Source organism: Lepidothrix coronata, unplaced genomic scaffold (genome assembly GCF_001604755.1).
Source record: "Lepidothrix coronata isolate B3197 unplaced genomic scaffold, Lepidothrix_coronata-1.0 Scaffold345, whole genome shotgun sequence".
NCBI lineage: Eukaryota > Metazoa > Chordata > Aves > Passeriformes > Pipridae > Lepidothrix > Lepidothrix coronata.
Genome location: NW_016690525.1, coordinates 286942 through 296952, shown reverse-complemented (window position 1 = coordinate 296952; position 10011 = coordinate 286942). Strand labels below are relative to the sequence as shown.

The 10011-nt window shown below is 69.8% G+C and overlaps 1 protein-coding gene across 1 annotated transcript in view; it reads right to left on the bottom strand.

The window, feature by feature from the left end:
• Positions 1-2442: 2442 nt before the first annotated feature.
• Positions 2443-10011, bottom strand: part of LOC108509217 (dystonin-like) — a 37956-nt gene continuing 30387 nt past the window's right edge. Inside the window, exons 27-39 of the mRNA XM_017838548.1 lie at positions 8905-9102; positions 7489-7614; positions 7049-7192; positions 5941-6129; positions 5389-5503; positions 4873-5039; positions 4055-4217; positions 3828-3982; positions 3677-3751; positions 3282-3399; positions 2924-3108; positions 2730-2850; positions 2443-2570 (exon numbers count right to left, since the gene is read on the bottom strand). Of these exons, the coding sequence (XP_017694037.1) occupies positions 2524-2570; positions 2730-2850; positions 2924-3108; positions 3282-3399; positions 3677-3751; positions 3828-3982; positions 4055-4217; positions 4873-5039; positions 5389-5503; positions 5941-6129; positions 7049-7192; positions 7489-7614; positions 8905-9102 (1803 nt within the window). The 3' untranslated portion in view covers positions 2443-2523. The remainder of the gene's footprint in view (positions 2571-2729; positions 2851-2923; positions 3109-3281; positions 3400-3676; positions 3752-3827; positions 3983-4054; positions 4218-4872; positions 5040-5388; positions 5504-5940; positions 6130-7048; positions 7193-7488; positions 7615-8904; positions 9103-10011) is intronic.

Sequence of the window (10011 nt, the reverse complement as noted above, 5' to 3'; positions counted from 1 at the left end):
CTGCACACGCAGGGTCTGTGTCCGTGTAAACACCCTGCAAACAGTTTGGTGTGGGCCCGGCCCTCCCGCCCCTGCTGCCTTTGCTTCCCGAGCCGGCACCGTCGCCCGGGGCTCAGGATGTGGCTGACACAGGCTGCGGTGCTGGTGGTGCCGGTGGTGCCGGGCGTGTTGCCCCAGCTGGGAGTGGTGGAAGAGATTTCCACAGGCTCAGGAATGTGCAACGCGACTCGTATCGGCGTTCCAGCCCGTGCCGGCAGCGCCGCGGGACCATCCCGGGACGTGTTGGCGGATGCGCCGTGGAGAGCTGTGGGCTCGGCCCCGTTCCAGAGGGGCTGTGGCAGCGCCGGGCGAGGGGCCCCGATACGGGGTGTTCATGGGGCTCCCCCGTGCGTGACCGGGGACGTGCCCCAGCACAAACTCACTGGCACAATTCCAGCCTCGGCCCCTTTGGCTCTGTGTTCGTTCAGAAAAGAAGTGAGTGCAGAGAGGGTTTTAGGGTGAAACGGTGGAGAAATGGGACTGGAAGCCATGAGAGCAGGGTCAGGCAACCAAGGGGACCGGGATAGGGAGGGGGCAGCCAGGCAGAGCCCCAGCACTGGTGGGGGACCAGAGGGAACGGCCGCAGCCCCCACTTGTGGGATCTGGGACTCCCCAAGCTGGGGAGGTGCCAGGCAAGGGCTGTGGTGCTGCAATACCTGGGGACAGTCCCTGTGCTCAAGGTGTCCCCAGCTCTCAGAGCAGGGACACAGCCAGGGCCTCCAGACACCCCATCCCGTCCTGACAGGCAGCTGGGCCCATCCCGACTGTCCCCAGCCATCCCAACCGGGACGGGGCAGGCGGGTGACGGATGCACTGGGACCGCGATGCCTGGGGACCACACGGGCACCCCTGGAGCTCTCAGGGCAGGGGGGTGGGCGAAGGGCACCCAGCACTGTGGGGGAGGCACCACCACAGGCACCCAGGGATGAGGACCCGGCACCTCCCAGCAGTGCCCGGCGTGGGCACGGCCGGAATGCCAGCAATGCCTTCCTCGGAAAGGAGGTAACGCGGCGCGGTGCCCGCTGGCACCCGCTGCAGCGCCCGGGGCTTGCCAGCCGCGGCTGCGGCGCCGGGCGGCTCTGCCGGCAGCACCAGCTGGGGCAGCACCAGCTGGGGCACACCCGGCCTGCCCGGCCACCCCCTGTGCCACCCGACGGTGTGCGCTGGATTTGGTGATGTGACACCCCCGGCCATGGCAGCCCCAGCCCCCACTGCAGGGTCAGCAGACAGACGGACAGACTGCAGTCCCTGCACTGACAGCGGGGTGAGTGGACAGATGGACAGACTGCAGTCCCTGCACTGGCAGTGGGGTGAGTGGACAGACGGACAGACAGACTGCAGTCCCTGCACTGGCAGTGGGGTGACAGACACAGGGACGGACAGACTGCAGTCCCTGCACTGGCAGTGGGGTGAGTGGACAGACAGAGGGATTGCCTGCAGCCCGTGTCCTGAGAGTGGGGCAAGGAGGCAGACAGACAGACAGACTACAGTCCCCCTCCTTGGCAGTAGGTGAGCAGACAGACAGACTGACAGAGGGCACCGCTCTGCCCTGAGCGGGCAGACACTGATGGACCCCTGTCCCAGCAGCAGGGCAAGCGGACAGACAGACAGAGTGCAGCCCCCTCTCCGAGCAGACAGATGGACAGGCAGAATGGAGCCCTCTCCCTGAGTGGACAGACGGACGGACAGAGCGGAGCCCCCTCCCTGAGCGGACAGACGGAGGGACGGATGGGTGCTCGTAGAAAAAGGAACCTCACTACAGTTTATTGTGGCGGCGGGCGGGCCCGGCCGGGGTTACATTCAGCTCTACTGCTCTCCGGTTAGCGGGGTGCGTGAACATGCGGCAGCAGGGCGGGGGTCCCGCTGCCCGCCGGGGCCGCCGGCGGGGCGGGGGCGCGGGCGCGAGGGACCCCCGCCCGTGGCAGCCCCACCGGGGCGGGGGGCGGCCGGAGCCGGGGCCCCCTGCGCGCACACCGAAGGCAGAGGGGTGAGGGTTAGCACCAGAAACGGGGGCCCGGGGCCCGGGTACCGAGCCCGGCCACCTCCCGCCGGGCCGTGGGCAGCAGGGTGGGGGACCCCCGTCAGCAACGCCAAATGCCGGGGGACACCGCGGCCACTCCGAGCCGACGGCACGGGAGAGGCGCAGGGCCCAGCGCGGGGGTGGATGCCCGGCTGGACCCACGGCCCCGGGCACTCGGAGCGGGGCGCGGGGGCTCGGGCCCCCCCCGCGCTGCCCGGTGGAGCCGTGGGGAAGGGGGACAGTGCCCGGGGGCTTGGAGGGTGTCGGGGGGTACTTGCATATCCGCCGGGGCCGGTCCCGGCGGGGTCGGTGACGGACAGACAGCTCAGCCCCGCTCGGGGAGCCGCAGCGCCGGGCCGGAGCCCCGCGGGGCGCACGGCCGCGGCTTCGCCGTCCTCCAGCCTCGGGGAGGAGGGTCCTGAGTGGGGCCGGCCGAGGGTGCTGGCGCAGGGCGGGCGCGGGGGTCAGCGGCAGGGGCTGCAGCGCTCCGGGGGGGACCCTTCGGGCGGCTCTGCGAGGGCACGGAGGGGCTGGAGCGGGGAGTTCTCCCGCAGCAGCTCCGGCGCGCCGAGGGCCGGCGGACAGCCCCGCTGCCCTGCCCCGCACCGCACACCCGCTCCGGCCCCCGGTGCCCCCCGAGCCCCTGCCCCCAGGGCGGCCCGGCGCTCACCTGGGAGTGCCGCAGCCAGGCTCTCCTCGGCCGCGCTGAACTGCAGCTCGGCTCCGTCGGGCAGCCCCGAGCCGCGGGAGCGCGGACACCGATCCCCGGAGCGCGTCCTCCGCAGCACCGACTGCGGAGGGAGAGGGTCAGTGCCTGGGGTGGGAGGGCTGGGGGGAACTTCTGGAGGGGTTCACAGCCCTCACCTTCCTGGCCAGGGGGCTGCTGGGAGCCGAGGCGCTGCTGTAGAGGCTGAGGCTGGAGTTGGAGCGGCTCGGGGACAGCACTTTGGAGGAGGCGGCCGACTGGTTCCCCGCACACCTGGCCGCGGTCCCGAAGGCGTCCGGGGACAGGTACTTCTCGTTGATCTTCAGGTTGGTCCTTCCCTTCACTGGGGACGACGGAGGCAGTGAGGGGGCTGCCGATGGGGTCCCGGCGGTGCAAGACCGTGGGGAGCCCCATTGGCTGCTCCCCACATGGCCCCCACTGACCCACTTGGCCCCACAGGCACAGGGAACAGGGACTCCACTGCACCAGTGCCTGGCGTGGGACCCCCACACCCACCTCTGCAGGGGTCGTTCTTCACCAGGAACTCGTCCAGGGCGATCCAGCCCCCGCCCACCCGCACCATGAGGGTGCTGCGCAGGATCCGCACCATCCGCAGCTGTTGGGACTCCCCGAACTGCGGGGGAGGGACATCAGGGCAAGGTGGGGCCTGGGGGCTTCGGCAGGGCTGGGATTCGGGGAGGGGGTGCCAGAGCAGCACCAGCACCCAGACCTGCCCCTCCCTGCGGCCCCTCGGTCCCTGCCAGCACCAGCCTCCCACGGGGCCAGGGCTCCCTGGGACGTGGGGATGTGTCCCCTCCTTGCCACGGGACACGGGTGCTGCGGGACCCCTGCACGGGGCAGGCTGTGCACAGGGGTCGGACCAAGCCCGGACCTCACGGGTCGGCACTTACCCGGTACCTGTTGGCGCTGATCTGCTCCACCTGGAAGCGCTTGGCGCAGTTGCACTGGGCCACCTGCCTGTTCACCTGGGGGACCACGCTCAGCTCAGCCCCAGGCGGGTCCCCCCCCTTCCAGCCCCCCGCCCTCCATCCCCCCCCACACCTCATCCTGGATCTGGTCGGCGTCGGCGGAGCGGCGCAGGGGGTCCCGGTTGGGGTGCAGAGCACTGACGAACTCGTAGTAGTCGATGAAGCCGTCGCCATTCATGTCGAAGATGGTGGCCACGGCGTTCATCTCCAGGACGTTGGTGGGGAACTCTGAGGGGGGACAGGGACCCTCAGCCCCCAGTGCCAGCCCCCTCAGCCTCCTCCAGCCCCCCCGGCACCCACTGGAGGCGAGGACGCCCTCGATGAACTCCCGCTGGCTGATGCGCCCGTCCTGGTCCCTGTCGATGCCGCGGAAAACGTCCAGGACACGGGACTTCATCTGGCTGATCCACTGCATGTAGCGCTTCCTCCAGACCCCAAAGTCGAAGTGCGCGAACTCCTCCAGCTTGGGGGGGCACAGACGGGGATCGACACATCGGCAGGACCCCCCCAAGCCCCTCTGTGCCAGCCAAGGTGACCCCTCTGTGCCCCATGCTCAGCTCAGATGCACAGCCCAGCTGATCCCAGCCCTGCCGAGGCTGCAAGGGGGTCTCTGCCCAGGGCCCCCACCTCTGGGGTACACAGGGGGCCCGGGCTCCAGCAGCCACTCTGCAGTGTCGGGGTGCACCCACTGCGGGCATGGGGACCCCCCGCTGCAGGGATGGGGTCTGAGACCCACCAATCCCATCCACATCCGACCTGGGGCCAGGGGGTCCCATGGGCTGAAAGTGAGAGGAGCTGCCCCTTACAGGGCAGTGGGACCCCACGGTGTCCTCACCTCCCACAAGAGAACCTGCCTGGGACCCCAGAGCACCCCTACCTGCTGGGAGAGGACCTGCCTCTACCCCCCAGGGCAGCAGGACCCCCAGGGCACCCCTACCTCTTGGGGGAGGAGCTGCCCAGGCCCCCAAAATTCACCTACCTCCCATGAGAAGAGCTGCCCGCAGCCCCCGGGCAGCAGGACCCCTGGGGTGCCCTCTCTTCCACAGAAGCTGCCCGGGATCCAGAGTGCTCCCACCTCCCCTGGAAGAAGCTGCCCGGGCCCCCCAGGGCCCCCCTACCTCCCGCAGGCGCTGCAGGGCCGTCTCCAGCCGGTACTGCCGGTCCAGGGCCAGCAGCCAGAGCTGCTGCCAGCGGTGCAGGAGCTGGGCCATGAGGGGCGTCTGGGGCTCCAGCCCCCCGAGCGGCACCGCCGCCGCCCCCTGCGCCTTCCCACCACTGCGGCGCCCTGCGGGGACCGGCAGTGAGGGGGCAGCCGGGGGTCCCGTGAGGGGGCAGGCAGGGGTCTGGTGAGGGGGCAGGCAGGGGTCTGGTGAGGGGACAGCCGGGGGTCCCGTGAGGGGACAGACAGGGGCCTGGTGAGGGGACAGCCGGGGGTGTGATGAGGGGACAGCTGGGGGCCTGGTGAGGGGGCAGCCGGGGGACCCATGAGGGGACAGCTGGAGGTCCAGAGAGGGGCAGCCGGGGGTCCGGTGAGGGGACAGACGGGTGTCCAGTGAGGGGGCAGCCAGGGGTCCGGTGAGGGGTCAGTCGGGGCTCTGGGCTGTGGCACTGGGGGCGATGATGGGGGTCCTTACGTGTGGCCAGCCGGCGGGCGGCCGGGGGGCCCAGATCCGCCGCCAGCTTCCGCTTGCAGCTCTTGGTGACCTTCTCCACGTCGGGCTGTTTGCGGTTCAGCTCCTCCACGAACACCTGACGCAGAGCACCGGCACTGAGCGCCTGCTGGCTGTGCCAGCACAGCCCCCCGGTGTGCCCCACAGCCCCCCGGTGTGCCCCACAGCCCCTACAGCCCCCCGGTGTGCCCCACAGCCCCTACAGCCCCCCGGTGTGCCCCACAGCCCCCCGGTGTGCCCCACAGCCCCCACAGCCCCCCGATGTGCCCCACAGCCCCCACAGCCCCCACAGCCCGGCCCCACTGCCCCCCTCCCAGGACCCTCCTGGACCAGCAGCGTGTGCTGCAGACCCGCTGGGCTCGGGCTGCACGGAGCCAAAGGAGCCGCGGCGCCTCTGCCACGTGTGCGAGCGCCACCGAGGGCCCAGCCCGGCGCTCCCCAAAGCCCTCGGCCGGGTCAGGCTTGGGACCAGGGCTGACGTGGAGCCCGGGGACAGCCGGGCACAGGGTCCCTCACCGTGTGCTGGGCAATGAGCTCCTCCAGCTGCTCGGCCTCCTCGGGCAGCGGCTCCTGGTCCCGCAGCCCCAGGGCCTCCTCGGCCGCCGTGATCCAGTCCATGAGCTGCTCCGTCTCCTCCCGCTCGGCCGCCAGCACGGCCGCCTGCGCCCGCAGCCGCTCGCCCTGCTGCTGGGCCCAGCTCAGCACCTGCGGGGCACCGAGGGGTGCTGGGCCACAGCACCGACACCCTGCTCTGCACACCGAGGTCTCCCGCCCCGAACAGACGCCGCGGGAGCCACTGCTCTGGGGGGAACGAGTCGGCACGAGGAGCCACGGCCACTCTGGCCACGGGGCAGGCTCACGGACACCCCACCAGCGATGACCGGGCAGGGACAAGGGGGCTCCACGTCCCACCACGACCATGGGGCTGCATGGACCACCCCCAGCCAGCAGCCCTAGTGACCGTGGGGCAGGGACGAGGGGGAGGGATGTGGGGCAGGACAGAGCTCCTGCTGGGCAGCTGGGGCAGGGCTGGGGGCTCTGCCCCCCACATGAGGAGGGTGCCCAGGTCTGTGCCCAGGTCTGTGCCCAGGTCTGTGCCCTGCGGACGTGCTGGCTGCCCTTGCTATTCAGGGTGAGTGGGGTGAGGGGGGCAGCCCTGGGCAGATCCAGGGCAGATCCCGCAGGTCTCTGTTCAATAAGGGCTTTGTGTGGGATCACCTGAACCTGCCAGACCGGTCCCGGGAGCGCCGGGAGCCTCTCTCCTGCAAATCCTGGGAGGCTCCGAGCCGCTGCAGGAGCAGGTTCTGAGGGGAGGGTCCCCAGGACACCGCTCCCAGGTCTCCCTGCCTGGGCTGTGTGGTGGCTGCCATGGCACAGGAATGAGCCACTGCTCTCCAGGGGGGGTCTGAGGAGGCCCCAGGTGACCCCCTGTATGGCCCCCGGAGGGGGGAACATAGGGGGACACTGGCAAGGCCAAGACTCTCTCTCTGTGCCATCCAGGGCTGAGCACCCCAGACCCACAATGCTCCGGTCAGGGGGGCTGTGCCGTGGAGGACCCGGAGGTGGGAGAGGCTTGGGGCCACGCTCACCCTGGGCAGGGATGGGGACGGGGTGCCCAGCTCACCTCCTGGAAGCGGCTCTTGGCGACCGTGACCCAGGACTTGATGGTGATGACGGAGTCGGGGTGGCAGGTGGCGAGGATCTCCTCCCCCAGCGAGGTGATGCACTCCAGCTCCAGCTGCTGGCACTGCAGGGACTGCATCAGCTCCTGGGGGGCACAGGCCGTGGTACTGCCGGGTCTCAGCCCCCTGCACCCTGTCAGACCGGCCTCCACCCAGTGGGGGGTGTTTGAGATGCCAAACCTCCCCACCCTGGGGTGTTCGGGGCCCCCAACCCCGGTTTTGTGGTGTAGTGGGACCCGACATCCCACATCTCGCTGTGGGGACCCCACAGCCCAGCAGGGCCTGTCAGGGGCCGGCTGACCCCAGTGGTGGGGTGTCCTTGGGCAAGGCTGGAGCCACCCAGGGCAGGGGCCAGCGGGGGCTGTTGGGGGCTGGCACCCACCTGCAGCTGGCTCTGGCACTCCTGCACGGCCACCTCCTCCTCGGGGAAGACGCCGTACTTGAGGGTCTTCTCCGACTCGGAGAGGCGCCCCAGGAAGGAGTGCACCAGGGTGTGGAACTCCTCTGCCTGCCACGACAGCAGGGACCTGCTCAGCACCCACCCTGTGGTCCCAGGTCCTGTCCCAGGTCCCAGGTCCTGTCCCAGCTGAGTCCCACCTGAGTCCCCCGGCTGCCCAGACCCCTGGACAGACCCCGAGTCCTGCCCCAGCTGCTCCTGCCTGAGGCCGGACAAACCATGGCACAGGCCCTGGCACTGCACTGTGCCAAGGGAGAGCTGCTGCCAGCCCCGCTCAGCCCTCCTGGAGGGACTGAGGGGACACCCCACACCCCGGCTCGGCGCCTGGACACAATTTCCTCTGAGCCCCCCCGTGCCTCCCTGTGCCACGCAGGCCCCTGCCCCAGGCACCCCGTGCCACACGGGCACACCTGAAACAGGTGCCTGCAGCTCCCAGCCTGGCACCCGGCCATGGCACCGTGTGACACGGCCACACAGAGCCCCACGACCCCACACAGAGCCCCACGGCCCCACACAGAGCCCCACGGCCCCACACATCGCCTGCAGTGCAGCCACACACCGAGCTGGGGCACCCCGTGGGGAACCCCCAAATGCACGGCCACACACCGAGCCTGGGAACCCCACAGCGAACCCCCAAATGTGCATCCACACACCACCATGGGCCCCACAGAGAACCCTGAAATGCACACCCACCCACCCACCCACCAAGCCCGGGTACTCCATGGGGCACCCTGGAGCTCGACCACCCACCACCTGGGCACCCCACACCCCTCGGCCTTCCCATACGGGTGCACCAGCTGCAGACCCCGACCCCAGGGGTTCCCCTGCTGTTCTCACTGCCCCCCCCAGCCCCTCCTGTCACAGCAGACCCCAAACCCGGGGGTTCCCCTGTTGCCCCCCCAGCCCCTCCTGTCACAGCAGACCCCAAACCCGGGGGTTCCCCTGTTCCCCCCCCAGCCCCTCCTGTCACAGCAGACCCCAAACCCGGGGGTTCCCCTGTTGCCCCCCCAGCCCCTCCTGTCACAGCAGACCCCAAACCCGGGGTTCCCCTGTTGCCCCCCCAGCCCCTCCTGTCACAGCAGACCCCAAACCCGGGGGTTCCCCTGTTGCCCCCCCAGCCCCTCCTGTCACAGCAGACCCCAAACCCGGGGGTTCCCCTGTTGCCCCCCCAGCCCCTCCTGTCACAGCAGACCCCAAACCCGGGGGTTCCCCTGTTGCCCCCCCAGCCCCTCCTGTCACAGCAGACCCCAAACCCGGGGGTTCCCCTGTTGCCCCCCCAGCCCCTCCTGTCACAGCAGACCCCAAACCCGGGGGTTCCCCTGTTGCCCCCCCAGCCCTCACCTGCCGCAGCGCAGCCTCCAGCCGGGCCTGCTTGGAGAGGGAGAGTTTGCAGACCAGGTCCCAGCGGGTGCTGAGCTCCTCCACCTGCCGCTGCAGCCACTGCGAGTCCACGCTGCTGCTGCCGCGCGTCAGGTCCCGCACCGAGCGCTTCAGCGTCTTGATGCAGCTGGCACGTTTGCCCAGCTCCTTCTGGAACACCTGGCAGGGAGCACGGGAGGGCTGGGAGGTGCCGGGGGGTCCCAGAACCCTGCCTGGACCCTGTTACTGAGCAGGGTTCCTGCGCACCCCAAACCTCAAAGCAGCGAGCCCAGGGTTCCCCTGCACCACGAGCCATCCCAGCAGCAGGAACAGGGCTCCCTTGTACCCCAAACCCTCACAGCAGCGAGCCCAGGGTTCCCCTGCACCACGAGCCATCCCAGCAGCAGGTACAGAGCTCCTGTGTACCCCAAACCCTCCCAGCAGCAGGCACAGAACTCCTGTGTACCCCAAACCCTCACAGCAGCGAGCCCAGGGTTCCCCTGCACCCCGAGCCATCCCAGCAGCAGGTACAGAGCTCCCGTGTACCCCAAACCCTCACAGCAGCAGGAACAGGGCTCCTGTGTACCCCAAACCCTCCCAGCAGCAGGAACAGAACTCCCGTGTACCCCAAACCCTCCCAGCAGCAGGTACAGAGCTCCCTTGTACCCCAAACCCTCACAGCAGCAGGCACAGAGCTCCTGTGTACCCCAAACCCTCCCAGCAGCAGGTACAGAGCTCCTGTGTACCCCAAACCCTCCCAGCAGCAGGAACAGAACTCCCGTGTACCCCAAACCCTCCCAGCAGCAGGTACAGAGCTCCCTTGTACCCCAAACCCTCACAGCAGCAGGCACAGAGCTCCTGTGTACCCCAAACCCTCCCAGCAGCAGGAACAGGGCTCCCGTGTACCCCAAACCCTCCCAGCAGCAGGCACAGAACTCTTGTGTACCCCAACCCCTCACAGCAGCAAGCCCAGGGTTCCCCTGCACCCCGAGCCATCCCAGCAGCAGGCACAGAGCTCCTGTGTACCCCAAACCCTCACAGCAGCAGGAACAGGGCTCCCTTGTACCCCAAACCCTCACAGCAGCGAGC